General features: G+C 49.7%; 1 protein-coding gene across 1 annotated transcript in view; it reads left to right on the top strand.

Annotated features, from left to right (window-relative positions):
• EFNB1 (ephrin B1) overlaps positions 1-15,515 on the top strand; it is a 128,455-nt gene extending 112,940 nt beyond the window's left edge. The window contains exons 3-5 of the mRNA XM_050964694.1: positions 3,122-3,214; positions 10,815-10,943; positions 13,230-15,515. Coding sequence (XP_050820651.1) covers positions 3,122-3,214; positions 10,815-10,943; positions 13,230-13,618 — 611 coding nt within the window. The 3' untranslated portion in view covers positions 13,619-15,515. The remainder of the gene's footprint in view (positions 1-3,121; positions 3,215-10,814; positions 10,944-13,229) is intronic.
• Positions 15,516-16,453: the final 938 nt, after the last annotated feature.

Here is a 16,453-nt window from a genome sequence, read left to right as displayed (position 1 = left end):
GAGTTCTAAACCCAGATCTTCTCCATCTCAATCCTGTGCTTTAACTGAAAGACCATCCTTCCAGACTGTATGCTGAATTGTTTATGCTTCATGTAACCCTTCTGCCCGTGAGAATTGGCAGCAAGGTCGGGTTCAGTATCTAGGGGTTCCTTTTCAATAACACAATAAAATCTGGCTTGAGCCCCCACCCAGTGACCTGGGAAAACTAGATACTACCACCTTGGCTCCTCTAAGAGGCAATATTTCCCCTCTCGCAAGCACATTGTCTGAGTATAGCAAAAGCCTTTTAATAAAGGAGAGAAACAATGCAGCATTATGTTGGAGAAACACCACAAACAGGATTCATAACACAAACCATGAGCAAAAGACCCACCCCAAGTAAGTTTGGCAGTGTCCTTTTCCCCTCAGGGTCTTAAGTTCAGCAACCCAACAGTCACCCCACCCACAGTTTCTGTCCTCTGGTCAGTGCAACCCCAGAGTTGTGGAAGGTATGAGGGTACCTTCAGGACCGGAGCTAGGGGTTTGAGTGCCCTAGGTGCATGGCAATTTCGCCGCCCCACGCGCTGGTCCCGCGGCTCTGGTGGAGCTGCCGCAGTCGTGCCTGTGGGCGGTCCACCGGAGCCGTGCGAGGAGCCGACTGTCCACCCGCAGGCACGACTGCGGCAGCTCCACCGGAGCCGCGGACCCTCCGCAGGCACCACTGCAGCAGCTCCACTGGAGCTGCCTGCTGCCCCCTCCGGCAAAACGGCGCCCACCAATTATTCTGGTGCTCTAGGCAATGGCCTAGGCTGCCTAAATGGTAGTGCCGGCCCTAGGTACCTTACATAGTTGGCTGCTCAGGTTGATGGCCAATTGCCATGCCTCTCTGTGGGTTCTGCTGCAGTCTTTCACTGCTAGCCACCCAGCTGGCTGTGCCTCTGCACTAGCCACTCACCAGTATATCTTCAGGCCCCCAAACACAGCTCTCAGTGATTTCAGCTCTTACTGCTGGTGCAACTGAACAGTCCTCTTGAACAGAACCACCAACCCAGTGATTTTAGCTCTGCAGCTTGTAACAAGACTCCCGATGAAGACAAAATTAGCTCTATTATTATACAGTGGAGAGAGAGAGAGAAAGGGGGTCAAATTCAAGTTTTAGAGACCTCAGAAAGAGCCTACACTTCCAAGTACAAACATCTGTCCCAAATCTTTCTCTTCTTAGTGGGCTTTGGAATCCATATGCCTTGCCTAGCAACTGCTGCTTAGTTGAGGATGAGTTCCTCAGTCATAAACTGCCAAGTACAGTTCCTCTGTTCTTGATTCACATAACCAAGATAACAACACTTTTTGTTATTCCTGCCCCAATAACAAAGAGACTGGGGATCCCACAACAGCCAAAGTGACTATTTGGGCAAGTAGTCCCATCATGCTAGGCAGGGTGGGTGTGCCCATGCAAATGAGATCAGCCCCTGAAGTTCTTTTCCACAGCTCACCACCAGATGTCAGGGGAGAGCTTATTCTGATGCTACTTACACTTCATGTGTGGCGTGGATCCCCCAATCCTCCTAAAAAAAAATTAAAGGAAAAACTTGGTGTAAGAATAGCATCTACTGTGACATGATCTCAGGTAAACATTTTCAGGGCTGTAAGTCCTCAGGCTTCAGATCATAAACTCAGTAGCAGCTGGGGGCAGGAAGAAATCTCCCCTCAGCCTTTTTACATGGATGGGAAGAGGTGAGTGAGTGTGAGCGAGAACTATCTGCTTCCTCTGCAGCATCTCTTTGAAGCTATGCTGCACAGATGGACCAGTCTTATCAAGTGACGCGAGGCGGAGCCGGGATAATCAAGTTCTAGACAGACCACTGGTCTGTGCTGCTGTAGCAGCCCATATTCCAGACATCATCTGAGCTCAGCAAGTGTTGCACTGTGCCTCTTGGAGGAGAAGCTGCAATGGGGCTGGAGCAGGGGAATGGGTCAGAAGGAGACACCATAATAAGGAGGGGAGAGAGGCCTGTAGACCCTGTTCCATAAGATGGCTGGAGTCTGTCCACCAGCAGCCACAGCTTTTCTGAGCAGTGGCAGCCCCTTTAAGTGTTAGGCCAGTCCCCAGGCTCCTCAGAAAGCCATTAACCAGCCTTAAGAGGGGGAGAGCGACCGGTTGGTGAAAAAACATTTCATGTTTTGTCCTCATGGGGTTAACAAGCTCCCTATTAAGGGGAGACAAAATGATGGAGAAAATCTCTCTGGTTTATGGCTTGGAAAGTTCAACTTCCAGAGCATTCCTCTCTTCCAGTGCCCTGGCTGCTTCTCTGCAGCTTTTATCCCCATTGTGCTGTGGCTGTGGAGTGGGAGCCTTGGCCTTTATCAGATTCGGTCTCTCTTTTCTTCCTTGGAGTACAATCTAATTAGCAGCTCAGCAACCAGTTCAAGCAGCAGGATAACTATTTTAATGGGCTGGAGGTTTGAGTGAATGGAACTGGGAGGCGGAGCAGCTGAGATTTGGAGAAGACTACAGAAGACTAGAGTTCGGTGTGTTAAACATTTACTGTGTGTTCAGAACTGTAGAATGAGGAAGCCCATAAATATCCTGACCCAAGGCTAGAAGTGGGGAGGGAGGTGAGAACATTGTGGAATGAATGCACACATCAGGGGAGAGATGGAAAAACTGTTACTAGGACTCATATAATACTATTTCATAGCCTAACTGGCTCCTGCTCTCAGGAGGTTTTCCTAATATGTATCCTGAATTCCTTTGTTCAGTTTCATTCCCTTACTCTGATGTTTGTAAACAGAATTTTGTGATAGTAATGTTAAGAGAAGCCTTCGAGGTTTTTCTTGGGACCTTTCTGAACAACTAGCCTGAAGTGACCAACCACTGAATAAAGGTCTAAAGCACTGCATCCCACTGCTTAGTAAAGAGACATGGAGCCTCCTGTGTTTCTGCAGAGACACAAGCAATCATCTTTAAATTGCTCCCTGTTCCTTTAGGTTAGCTCAGCACAGACATGAGATCAGAGTAACTGTTGAACCACTCTTTTTTTGGGGTGCTGCCCCCATGTTAATCTATGCCTCTTTCCTTGCCTTCTTGAAGACCTTTCCATTTAATAAATGCACTTTAACCAAGTCGTCTTGTTCCCTGCAGCCACGTCCAATGGGACTCTGGAAGGCCTGGAGAATAGAGAAGGTGGAGTCTGCCAGACACGCTCTATGAAGATTGTCATGAAAGTGGGGCAGGGTGAGTCACTCCAGTCCTCTAGAGTTTTCTCACTGGACATGAAGTCAGTATTGAAATGAAATGTTCTACGTTTTACATAGCTGCCTAAGCCTGCAGTCCAGACTTTCTGAGAAGTGCTAGCGAACCCTCCATGGGAGCTTGACAAAGTACCACTGGGACAGCAGGTTTAAAACTCAACACTACAGGAGGCTTCTCATGAAGGGACTGAGCTGGACAGGACTGAAGACTTGGTGTCTTTTGGTTGAGTTGTTTATCCTAATTGTGACATCTTGTGGAGAGTGGATGAGGGAGGAGCTAGTTTGATGTCTTTGTATTTGATCACTAACTTGTGTTGATCAATTTTATAATAAATGTTACGATTCCCAGAAACCTTTGGCTCACTTGATGCTGTAAAATACAGGTGATGATGATGCCCTTGGGTTGGCCCATCTTTGCTCCAGGCATACTGGAGAAACAGAGAGAGAGGGAAGACCTATGAAGTCCCCTGTAATCCAGGGGACAGTGCAGGGTTGTTTCCTACACTTTATTTTCCAGTGTCTCAGACTTGACACCTCTGATTGTGAATACCCCCAAACCCTGGCCCAAATTATTAGAATGCCATTTTGATAATGAAGAGGATTAAATCATTTGAGTTTAGCAGCCAGTCATGGTTCAAGATTCTGAAGAATTCATGGCCTTGTCTGGGAGAGCCCATGCAACAGATATTCTGATTGGCTGATAATGGAATGAGCTGTTTCTATCTAATAATTGAATGTTTCATAATTACTTTCCCACAAAGGGATGGTCTCTCCAAAACAGAGATCTAATTGGAATTACTTTTTCCCCCCTTCGGTGCTAACACTTTAGAAAGTTCCAGCAACTTTTTATAGCAACCCCTTCCTCTCTAGGCCCAAAGTGGGGTTACTGGCCATAGTCTGGCATGTTGATTAGGGAGAGCAGGGCAACTGTTGTTTGAGCAGTGACATTTCCCAATTGTTCAGCAGAGTTTGTGTTTTAGGGCCTTTTTTTGGCCAACATTTATGCACACACAGCATTATGAGGCCAAGTTACAGTAAGTGTCAGTTCCACCCCACCTTGGTTTTATGACTCTGCTGGAAACTAGCTCAGACTCTGAGATGGATGGTCAACTGAAACTGATTTGTTCTGTGATAAGGCAGAGTCCTTCAGCTTCCTCAGTGCAGTACATAAAGGGAGTTGTCATGTTCCGCACTGCTGGAAGAAGAAATCTGAATGTTGAATGCTACAGGTCTCTCTAGAAATATCTGAAGTTGTTTAGCCTGTGCTGAACTGGCCTGTTCTCAGTTCCTGCCTAATATTTAAACTAGATACAACTTTCAAGTCTGAACTATTCTGCTCCAAAGTAAGATGGCAAAAGCTGCTTTCTGCAAGAAAATCCAGTTCTTAAACTAAAATGGAGCCTTCCTGTGTCTCCCCACCTGCTCCATTATTAACGTGAGAGAGAGATGGCCGTCAGAAGAGAGCTAGAGATCAGGGGCTTTCCCTCTGAAATAGCTCTAAGCAAGAGCAGCAAAGAATCCTGTGGCACCTTATAGACTAACAGACGTTTTGGAGCACGAGCTTTCGTGGGTGAATACCCACTTCCTCAGATGCATGACATTCACCCACGAAAGCTCATGCTCCAAAACGTCTGTTAGTCTATAAGGTGCCACAGGATTCTTTGCTGCTTTTACAGATCCAGACTAACATGGCTACCCCTCTGATACTTAGCTCTAAGCAAGGATCCCTCAAACCTTAGCAGGCAAAAGGCACATTGGCAAGTTGCTAGAAGCCCAATAGTTACTCTAGTTTGCATAAAATGGAATTTATTGCAACCAGTCAGGAATACAGGTCCTAGAAGCCTCATTGCCCAGACTAAGAATTACATTCTAGCAGTTGCAGTTTCTGCAGGCCACCCTCAAGGAATCCATGTTCTGCAGATAGCCGACCCAGGGAGCCTCAACTAGAACCTCTGGCATTCAGTATCAGCAGTTCAGGTGATGACTGCTTGAACTAACAGAGATCCGGCAGAAGCCTTATCTTCTCTGTGGGATAGATCCTGAAGTTGATGATGCATCTACCAACACAGTGCACTACATGCTCATCAGTATTAACAATGAAGGTGGCTGTAGGTGTTGTTACAAAATCCATGGCATTGCATAGGGCCCTGGGCACCCAAGGCATAGATGGCTGTTCCCCCATTGACCCTCCTCTGAGCAGTCCCCTGCATATTTGTAGGCAATATCAGTCTGTCATTTTGTTGCCCTGGGCCCTTCAGTATGTGCAAGGGAGAGTGGTTTTCCCCCTAATACTAATGAATTTCACCTTCTGTGCTGTGAGATATTCTGGGAGTGATATCACAGCTTCATCTAAATGGCATGTCTGGAACTGCAGTTTAATTCCAAGAGGTACCACATGGCCCAGCCTCCTTGGCCTTCAATGAGCTTTCCCAGTGCATGCTGGGATTCTACAAGGAGGTCATGGCTCCTGGCATGGAGAAGGGGCAGCTGTGGGAACAGGGCTGAGGCACCGAATTCTTTCTGACATCTGATGCTTCCTTGGGAAATGTCCCCAGAATAAGGGATTGTAGTGCAACCATGACCTGTCTGAGTCCTTTAACTGTGCTGTGCTGTGTAATTTTTTCTGATGGTTGAAGCTCTCTGAAAACATTCTCGCTCCAATCTATGGAGTTCTTCTGGGCCCCAGTGATGCCACAGGCCTGACTCCAGATCACTCCCTGGATGCAGAGCTCATAATGGCTGCTTTTCATTATTTTGTTTGATGTTTTTGGAGCCAGTATTTATAACAAAAGAAAAGGAATAGTTCTGCTGCCCTGGGAAGTTAGATTCCTTTGTGTTCGCTCGGCTGCCTTTGTTGGAAATATGCGCAGACCCATGCACTGGAGCTCAGAAAGAATCTTAAAAAAACCACCAACAAAAAACTGTTTTCCCCAAAGTACTGAAATGTTCCAAGCTTGTGATGTCCCCGAACTCCTCTCTCTCAGCCTCCCAATGCCTCTGCCCTCCCTTAAAGACAGTGCTTCTTTATGACTGCCCTTTCTTCTGCGCTTTCTAGAGTGATGCCTTTCAGGCAAAGAGACAGACAAGGTCCCTGTCCGGAAGAGCTTACACTCTAAATAGAAGACAGCAAAATAGGGGATGGGAGGCAGCAGCCGGCCACTGACTGAAGCTGAAGTTAGCATATGGCTTGTTAGTTCCGTGGTTTTCATTTGGCAGTTAGTCTGGTTCAGTTGCCTGTTTTGTTAATGCTCATTTGAGGAGAGGACTAGCTTTGATGTTGCTATTTCAGTAACTCCTGTGGGTTGGCCTCTTTCCTTTCTGCATCATGTCACACTTCCCAGACCAGGGGAGCAGTAACAGGAATTGCTCGGCTTTCAGACGGCTCCTGGTTTCCCACACTCAGTCAAGTCTCTTGCATGCCTTTGGTCTGCTTGTTAGTAGAGTTCCAGCCAGAGTAGGTGAGGCATCTTTGCTCCCCGTGTTGTGTTTGATGTGGTCACTTTAGAATGTAAAATTGGGCACATAATCAGATGGACATGAAGGTGAAGGATGGGGGATATGGCTGCAGCTGGCTTGGGTGAAGCTGGCTTGTCTGTGTTGCCCACCCTCCACTGATGCTGAACAGACCATTATCTTGCCAATGAGGCACCAAGGAAGCCATCTTGTTCTGCTCTTTCAAATGCACTCCCTGCTCTGTGACATTTTGCTACCACCAGGGGAGCTACTTGCATTATTAATCAATGAGCAAGAAATGCCTTGGAGGTGGGTCTGGAGCTCTGGGTTCTCCCAACAGCACCCGTGACAGGATCATTTCTGTGTGATACTCACAAGGTTTTAAAACTCCATGAGTATGTTAAACTGGGGTGGGGGGACACATTTATTAGCTCCCTTTCTGGGGAGGGCAAGAGGGCAGCCAAAATACCCCAGCTCCAGATGATTGTTCCTAAACCCTAGGTGGAAACATTTTGGGGGAACAAAATACCTAATGGTGCTTGTCACATATTGTTAGTGTTTAATATTAAGCTTTTACTATGGTCCAAAAGGCCCATGGGCAATGAGTCCACACAAGCTTCACTCAACTGGTTACAGCAAAATGCAGTTTGTAATGTTGTCCAAAGGGAGATCCTGGTGCGTATAGGATTTATCCAGGAATCTACCTCTGCTTCATGTTTGTTTGACTTACTGCTGTTTCTGCTCCAGTACATCTGGCTTTGAAGGGCATGGCAGGATTTCCCACTCACCAAGCCAAGAGTATTGCCTAAACTCCCCCAGACTAAAAGCTATTCAGGCAATGTCACTCTTAATGGGCTTAAAAAGAAGCAGATTGCTGGCGCTTGTCTTCAGCTTGTCTCTCTTGCTCACCACTGAGATTAGAGGTCTGAGGATATTATGCAAAAGCAGCACATGCCTTTGGCTCAAGACAAGCATTACCAGCCATGATCTGCAGTGTCCATACTCTCTCTTTCTCTCTGTCTGTCTGTCTGTCTCTCTCTCTCCAGGCTCCATATCGGATTCAAAGTCTCACTTTTATGCTTGAGGTCCTAGTCCAACCTATGTCTTGTCAGTGGTCACTTGCTTGTCCTTCTATTTGGACCCTCTGCTAATTCGGTTTCGGACTAAAAATTCTTCTGTGCCGTTTCCAAAGCTGTCCAGGGAATGTTTTCTCTGCGTCTTACAATATGCAGCCTCACGCCCCTCCTGCAGATCCCTCCTTCAAACCCAGCTTTGCTCACAGGCCCGCAGACAGTGACCCATATAACAGATACCACTGAAGCCAACAAAATGACATTAAATATGGCAGCTGATGCAATGCTCCCTGTGTCACTTCATCCAGGACCACATTTCAGCTTTGTGCGCCTTCCTTCTTTGCTTGCTGTTGGTTTCCCGGCATTGTATCTGCCATTCTCCATGTAGATTGTAAGTTCCTCAGGCCAGGGCCTGTGCTGCCAGTACTACAGTGTTCTGCACCACACTGTACATGTCTGGGGCCAGACTGTACAATTGTATTACTTTTGAAATGAAGCTATGTGTGGGTCGCACTTAATCTAATGGAAATGCCTGCATTCTGGCAACAGATAGGAAGGATCTGACTCCTTACTTTCCCGCACCCTCCCTTGCACACACTCTTCCCGCAAAACTCTGAGCTGCTCCTCTCTTCATCTCCATTTGGTCACCTTTGACATGTGTGGAACACAGTGGGCCCGTTTCATGTCTGGTGTAGCCCTCTAAAGTCTGTAATGTTACCCCAGGGGTAGATATGGGCCAGTCCAGGCCTCCTTCTGCAGCATGTAACCCCTTGGCTTCCTAGGCCAGCCCTGTGAGGTGCAGAACCCTCCAGGCAGAGCTGGGTTCCGGACAGAGTTCAGGAGAAATGTTTGAGTGTTCTTGAGAAACGCAATCTAGTTTTCAGTCTTACCTTTTAACATGTATTGCTCTTGGGAAGGGGTGCCTGTGTGAAACCACCGTCCACCACCCTCTGTCGATCTGTGAGGCAGCTGATACTATGCTGTATTGTGGTCACACCGAGAATCCTCAAATGGGATTGGGGCCCCATTGTGCTGGGTGCCTTGTGCACGCATGAAAATACAGTGTTGCCTCAGAGCCCTCCCTGTAAACAATTACTGAATGTAATGGAGGATGAGATGAGGTGAGGGAGGAGCATAATGAAGATAAGATCATGCCTCACCTTAGGTTAGTGACTTGCACAACTTGGGGGTCGTGATGGTTCTGAGTTGTCTTACATTTCAGTCACATCACTCTTCTTGACTTCTAACTAAATTATTGTTGCCTGGTTAGTTTCTTGTGAGTGTCACAGCAGAGGTGAGTCTAGTGGAGGGATTAGAAGGAGGAAACAGTAATAGCCTTACAAATTCATTCAGGGAGAGCATTCCCTTCATAAAGGGGTAATGTGGAGGAGACCACAGAGACTGATTAGAGAATAAAAATAACGAAGAGTCCTTGTGGCACCTTAGAGACTAACAGACTTATTTGGGCATAAGCTTTCGTGGTGTAGAACCCACTTCATCGGATGCATGAAGTGAAGAATACAGGAGCAGATATAAATACATGAAAGGATGGGGGTTGCTTTACCACATGTGAGGTCAGTCTAAGGAGATAAATCAATTAACAGCAGGATACAGAGGGAGGAAAAATAACTTTTGTAGTGGTAAGAGAGTGACCCATTACAGACAGTTGACAAGAAGGTGTGAGTAACAGTAGGGAGAAATTAGTATTGGGGAGATTAAGTTTAGGTTTTGTAATGACCCAACCACTCCCAGTCTTTATTCAGGCCTAATCTGATGGTATCCAGTTTGCAGATTAATTCCAGTTCTGCAGCTTCATGTTGGAGTCTGTTTTTGGACACCATCATAGGACCTAACCACATCAGCCACGCCATCTGGGGCTCATTCGCCTGCACATCTCCAACGTGATATGTGCCAGCAGTGCCTCTCTGCCATGTACATTGGCCAAACCAGACAGTCTCTATGCAATAGAATAAATGGACACAAATCTGACATCAGGAATCATAACATTGAAAAACCAATAGGAGAGCACTTCAGTCTCTCTGGTCACTCAATAACAGACCTAAAAGTGGCAATTCTTCAACAAAAAAAACTTCAAAAACAGACTCCAAAATGAAGCTGGGCCACTCTCTTACCACTTCAAAAGTTATTTTTCCTCTCTTGGTATCCTGCTGTTAATTGATTTATCTCATTAGACTGACCTCACACTTGGTAAAGCAACCCCCATCCTCTCATGTATTTATACCTGCTCCTGTATTTTCCACTCCATGCATCTGATGAAGTGGGTTCTAGACCACAAAAGCTTATGCCTAAATGACTGTGTTAGTCTCTAAGGTGCCACAAGGACTCCTCGTTGTTTTTGCTGATACAGACTAACACAGCTACCACTCTGAAACCTGATTAGAGAATGACGTTCAAATGTGGGACTTAACCTCAAACCATCACACATCCTCTAGTTAAAAGGAAGTGCCTCGAATGCAGAACCAAGGCAGGACCTGTGCCGGCCTCCAGGAATCATGCTTGCTGGTGCAATAGAACACAAGGGGCAATTCAGACCCAGAGTCCTGGACACTGGTTGTTTGAACAAGGGAGAGAAGCCTTGTATCACTCTGGTTCCCTCTGGCCCTTTTTCTGTGTGGTTAGCCTAGCACTCAGCGTTGGAGCTGGGGGACGCGAGAACCAGAGTGCATGTTTAAAACCAAGGGGAATGCTTGCCCCTCCATACATAGTAGGGAAATGTACCCAGTGTTCCTAAGCCTCTTTACCAAGCCTCCCACTCTTACCCATCAATCCCTTGCCCCTGTGCCTCGGATTCCTTCCTCCTGCCCATACAAGCATGTAGCTCTTGCACAGGGCCAGCCCAGACACCTGCCGCAATGCACTTATGCACATACAGTGCTGTGCTGCAACACCTTTCTGAACATCATTTGACATAGGCCCTCAGATACCGGGGTAAGGAGTGATGTTTAAGCGACTGACGGTGGAGGAAGAGCTACAGCTCTTGATGTTGTAATCTAGCGCCTGGAAGCAGATTTGTCATCCAGTCTTTCTTTTTCACAGATCCAAATGCTGTGATCCCAGAGCAGCTCACAACCAGTCGACCCAGCAAGGAATCTGACAATACAGTGAAAATAGCCACACAGAGTCCACGCCACAAGGTCCCTGTGGTGGAGGATCCTGGGAAGCCAGGTAGGTTTGTCTGTGCATTTTAGGAAAGAGAGGAAAAACAGTAGTGCTTTTAGTGGGGCCAGGGAAGTGGGGCTGGGACCAGCTACTGTTTGCCAGAGGAGCCAAGCCCAGTTCAGTTCTAAGAGTCCAGGGAAATCGAGATACCTTAGAGCAGGGAGTTAGATCAGACATCTGCAAGCTCTCTGCACAGATTCCTGTAAACTCCTCATCTGGGGTTCCCTCACCAGGCATCTCTTGATGTCACTGCTCAGCCTCTGTTTGGTAGGAGCATAGACAGTGAGATGCTGCCAAAGTCCAGAACAGTGGCAGAATGGACTTGGACTCCGAAGGATAGTTCCTGGAGCTGCCTTTTCAGCTCCCCATTGTCTTAAGCAGGGGGAGTTTTCCTTTAGCACTCTCCTGTTGCTGTCCTCTGTATTGGTGGTTGTTTGACAGTTTGTTGAGGCAGAGTTGGAGGTATTGGAAGAATAGAGGTTGCCTGGATTTTTGAGCCATGCCTGGGTGAAAGGCCTTTGAAGGTGGTTTCCTGAGTTCCTGTCCCTGCTGAGAGAGAGAAATGGAATCTGATGAAGTGGGGGAAAACTGCTTGTTTCTCCATCTGTGATATAGACAGGCAGCCAAACTACTCCCCTCAGGGGTCTGGAGCTGCCTTGGACAGGGGGTTAGAGGGAGGTGAGGGGCAGTTACAGGATATGGCAGGTCTACAGCATCAGAACCCACTTTCAGTAGAGCTCTGTAGTCTTCTGGGGGGAGCAGGGACTCCTGGAGTTCATTCTGATTACGGACTGGATATGAACAGCCATCTGTCTCCAGGCCAGTCAGGAAAATGTGAAAAGAGAGGATGTAAGATTAGGGTGAGGAAAGGGGGCAACAATGGGACGACAATGTCTGAGAGTGTCCAAGGTTTCTCTCTTACGGTATGTCTACACTGCCAGTGAAGCTGTGATTGTAGAATGAGCAGGCACACCTGCATTACTTGTGCTGGCTAGATTAAAGCTAACAATCGCTGTGTAGACCTGGTGGCATGGGCTTCAGCACAAACTAGCAACCAGAGTACAGGCCCTCTAGGGAGCCTGAGTAAATATTCTATTCTAGTGGCTAGCCTGTGCCACTGTGTCTGCACTGCTATTGTTAGCTTTAATCTAGCTAGTTTGGATAACATGAGTATTCTTACCCGTGCTACGATCACATCTTCACTTGCAGTGTAAACGTATCCTGAGATTGCATTGCTTCTTGAGACTGAGTAATAGGGGTTATGTAGATGGGGAACCCAGTACATGCAAAGTGAAAGAAGATACGCTGTGGACACCGCTGTGCTGGAGTCCCTTCAGAATATACCCATTCCTCCTCCTGGAATCAATGGGTCTGATGCTCCCACTAGCCGGGATGTTTTCTCTGCTATCTCAGTTCACTCGGAGAAAGGGCTGTGCTGCTGACTACCATCTGTAAGGGTTGGAGATGCAAATACAGCAGAGTGGGGGCCCTTGAGGTCTTGCCAGCCCCTTGGTGTGCCCTCAAATCTGGGGGTAGTATGGAACCAAGTAGTTAGGCTCCATAGTTTAGACATACCCTATGCTGACACAGGTATGTCTACACTATGGGGCTATTCCAGGCTAGACATAGCCTACACCGGCAGATGGGTTTTTTGTTGTAGGAAAACCACCTCTCAGAATGATGTTAGCTATATTGACAGAAGCACTCTGCTGTCGACATAGTTGCGTCTACACTGAGGGCTATGTCAGCATAATTGTTGGTCAGGGATTTTTTTTCACACCCTAGACCATTGTAGCTACGTTGACATAACTTTTAAGTTTAGACCAAGCCTTAGACTGAACTTCAATCCCTATCCCCTCAAATCAACTGGTAAACGCTCTTCCTCTGCCTCTTGGGTTATGTCCAGTCTTGTATCTTAACCTTCTCTTCTGTCCCATCCCATAATAGCTACTTTTCAGTTGCCCTTGCAGCACATTAGTGAACTGAGTTTCCTTTTCCTTTTTCAGATGGGTGAATTTGGAGCTGGGCCAAGTGCTGGTAGGCGTACAAGCTTCTTCCTCAAAGCTCTACCAGTGTACCTCCTCCCTGATTTGCAGCTCCCCCTTGCTAAATTGGGTGTGGTGTCTTTGAAGTGGAGCAAGAGGATTAGGCTGAGACCATGTAAATTATTTTTGTAGCTTAAGCAAGAAAAGAGCCCAGGTTCCCCAAGGTGGAAGGGAGGATGACTAAATGTTTGAGGAGGAAGGTCATTTCCTCAGTTTAATCCATCTTGTTTTCTCCCTCACGCCCCAGGCTCCGTTAACCAAGATGGGCAGAACACCCAAGGTAGCAGTGATGGATTCTTCAGCTCTAAGGTGGCAGTGTTTGCTGCAATTGGTGCTGGCTGTGTCATCTTCATCCTCATCATCATCTTCCTTGTTGTCCTCCTGATCAAGATCCGCAAGCGGCACCGGAAGCACACCCAGCAGCGGGCAGCAGCCTTGTCCCTTAGCACCTTGGCCAGTCCCAAGTGCAGTGGTAATGCAGGTTCAGAACCCAGCGATATCATCATCCCTTTACGGACTACAGAAAATAACTACTGCCCTCACTATGAGAAGGTGAGCGGGGACTATGGGCACCCCGTCTACATTGTCCAGGAGATGCCCCCTCAGAGCCCAGCCAACATCTACTACAAGGTCTGAGGAGCAGCCTCGGCAACCTACCAATGCAAGAGCACTAGAGAGCTGAGGGCCCTGGGGGCAGCCGCTGGCTCTCCCCACTAGTGTGCTCGCTCTGTGAGGGAGGAAGTGAAATGGACCCCATGGCAAGACCAGGGGAGCGCAAGGGTCTCGCACCAGATAGTGGATCGCTCGCACGCTCTCGCTCTGTTTTCCCCTTTGTATTTAGTTTTGTAGTTCTCAGCTTTTGTAATCCCAAGACTCGAGGGTGGGCCTTCAGCATCCTCCTCCTGCTTCAGACTGCATCCTGGCTCTAGACGCATCTAGCCGTGATATGGCCCTAGCTGCGCGCAGCATCCATTGTGTGTGGGCGCTGTGCCTTTCCTCACTCTGATGCCCCTGGTGATACCACAAAACTCTGCCCCCTCTTGTTTTGGAGATGTCCCTTTCAGCTTTTCTATCTATATTATGTTAAGAATTCTTATGTTTGGGGCTGTGCCGGTTGTTGCTTTGGTCCAGGATTGTCCAAGGAGTCGGATTAACTTGTGAGCCCTAGAGAAGAACCTCCACTCACCTGAGGAATGAGCAGCTTGTGGCAGCACTTTGCGTAGGCGTGCCAAGGACGTAGACCCTATGCAGGGAGGAGGCTGACAAACCCAACCTACTATTATTATTATTATAATTATTTTTTAACTTTTGTAATGTTTTTATTTTTGTGAAATATTGGTGGGATTCTGAGCCACCAACTGCAGCCTTCTGGCATGCTCTTCTCCCTCTGCCATGCCAATCCCCTGGCCATGCTCTGCCAGAACACGAACTCTTACCTTCTGCTGTCCTTGCCATTTTAAACTTTTGTGTCGGTGTGCAGCAGTCGACTCTTGTTTATCTGCTTAAATGGGGCGGGAAGAAGAGGAAAAATATAACTCAAATGTTCAGTGCATGAGAGAATCCAGGGCTGTACCCCATGCCACCCAGAGCCAGGAGCCTCCTCCCCTTCCACAAGACAGTAACCTTTGTGGGAACTGCTCCAAAGTTGTGTCTTCCTCATAGCGTGTCCCTCTCCCGATCTCATTTCCTAGGACAGAGGCTGAGCTATTTTCTCCAACATCAGGGAGAGGGCAGTAGGACAGCATTCACTGATAACCTCAGTCAGGCTGGATCTGGGACTGGGCTGAGAGAAAAGGGTGGGAGCATTCTGTAACTTAGTCACAGGGTTCATTCTTGGCTCTGTCATTTCAGCAGATCCTGAAGCCGGTTTGTTCTTTGGGTTCAGGCCACAGAGCTTCCATTTGGACAGGAAACGAAGTGAGTCATGCCTGCTCTGAAGCCCGTACTTGATACATTCTCAGGAGGCTAGAGCAAGTGTGAAGAGAGCAGGAGAAGGTGGCTAGGAGGAAGAGAAAGCAAACTGCATCGATATTGGGAGTGGGCAGATATTCACTGACCACAGCAGTTAGGCTGTTCTGGGGAGGTTGGTATTCTGAGTAAGCTCATAGGCCGTCTAGGTCCCCATGTACCTCAGAAGCCTCACCCCTTCCACAGAGAGCAGCTGGGCCTCTTCTCCTGCTGACCCTCTTGTTTCTAGAACTCTTACACATTTCCCTAGTGACTGCCAGGTATGAGGCTTGTTTTAACCATTGTACTGTCACCCTGGCTGGTCATGCTCTTTGTGCAGGCCCTTCGGGAAGTGAAGGCAGAGACTTGCTAAGTTTCTTGCTGTGGCACACCCAGGACCGGCGCTAGGGTTTTGAGCGCCCTAGGCGGACAGCAGTTTCGCCACCCCGCGCGCTGGTCCCGCGGCTCCGGTGGAGCTGCCGCAGTGGTGTCTGCGGGAGGTCCACTGGACCCGCACGAGCAGCTGACCGTCCGTAGGCAGGACTGCGGCAGCTCCACGGGAGCTGCCTGCCGCCCCTTCTGGACACCCTGGACTGCTGGCTGCCGCAGCGGCGCCCTGGCCCAGGGTCAGTGCGCCTCCGCGGCAGCCAGCAGTCCGGGGTTTCCCTGGGCCAGGGGACCCCCGCCCCTGGGCTGCCGGCTGCCGGGGCGGCGCCCTGACCCGGGGGACACCTTGGGCTGCCGGCTGCCGGGGCGGCGCCCTGACCCGGGGGACACCTTGGGCTGCCGGCTGCCGGGGCGGCGCCCTGACCCGGGGGACACCTTGGGCTGCCGGCTGCCGGGGCGGCGCCCTGACCCGGGGGACACCTTGTGCTGCCGGCTGCCGGGGCGGCGCCCTGACCCGGGGGACACCTTGGGCTGCCGGCTGCCGGGGCGGCGCCCTGACCCGGGGGACACCTTGGGCTGCCGGCTGCCGGGGCGGCGCCCTGACCCGGGGGACACCTTGGGCTGCCGGCTGCCGGGGCGGCGCCCTGACCCGGGGGACACCTTGGGCTGCCGGCTGCCGGGGCGGCGCCCTGACCCGGGGGACACCTTGGGCTGCCGGCTGCCGGGGCGGCGCCCTGACCCGGGGGACACCTTGGGCTGCCGGCTGCCGGGGCGGCGCCCTGACCCGGGGGACACCTTGGGCTGCCGGCTGCCGCGGAGGCGCCCTGACCCGGGGGACACCTTGGGCTGCCGGCTGCCGCGGAGGCGCCCTGACCCGGGGGACACCTTGGGCTGCCGGCTGCCGCGGAGGCGCCCTGACCCGGGGGACACACTGGATTGCGGGCTGCCGCAGCAGCGTACTGACCCGGGGGACACCCTGGATTGCAGGCTGCCGCGGAGGCGCCCTGACCCAGGGGACACCCTGGATTGCGGGCTGCCGCAGCGGCGCACTGACCCGGGGGACACCCTGGGCTGCCGGCTACCACCGGCAGCTCAGACTCCCTCTCTGTCCCAGCAGCAGTAGCTGCTTAACCATTT

The sequence above is a fragment of the Gopherus flavomarginatus genome, chromosome 8 (assembly GCF_025201925.1).
Source record: "Gopherus flavomarginatus isolate rGopFla2 chromosome 8, rGopFla2.mat.asm, whole genome shotgun sequence".
NCBI classification, from domain to species: domain Eukaryota; kingdom Metazoa; phylum Chordata; order Testudines; family Testudinidae; genus Gopherus; species Gopherus flavomarginatus.
The sequence above is the reverse complement of the archived record's forward strand: the minus strand, read 5'-3'. Positions and strand labels throughout refer to the sequence as shown.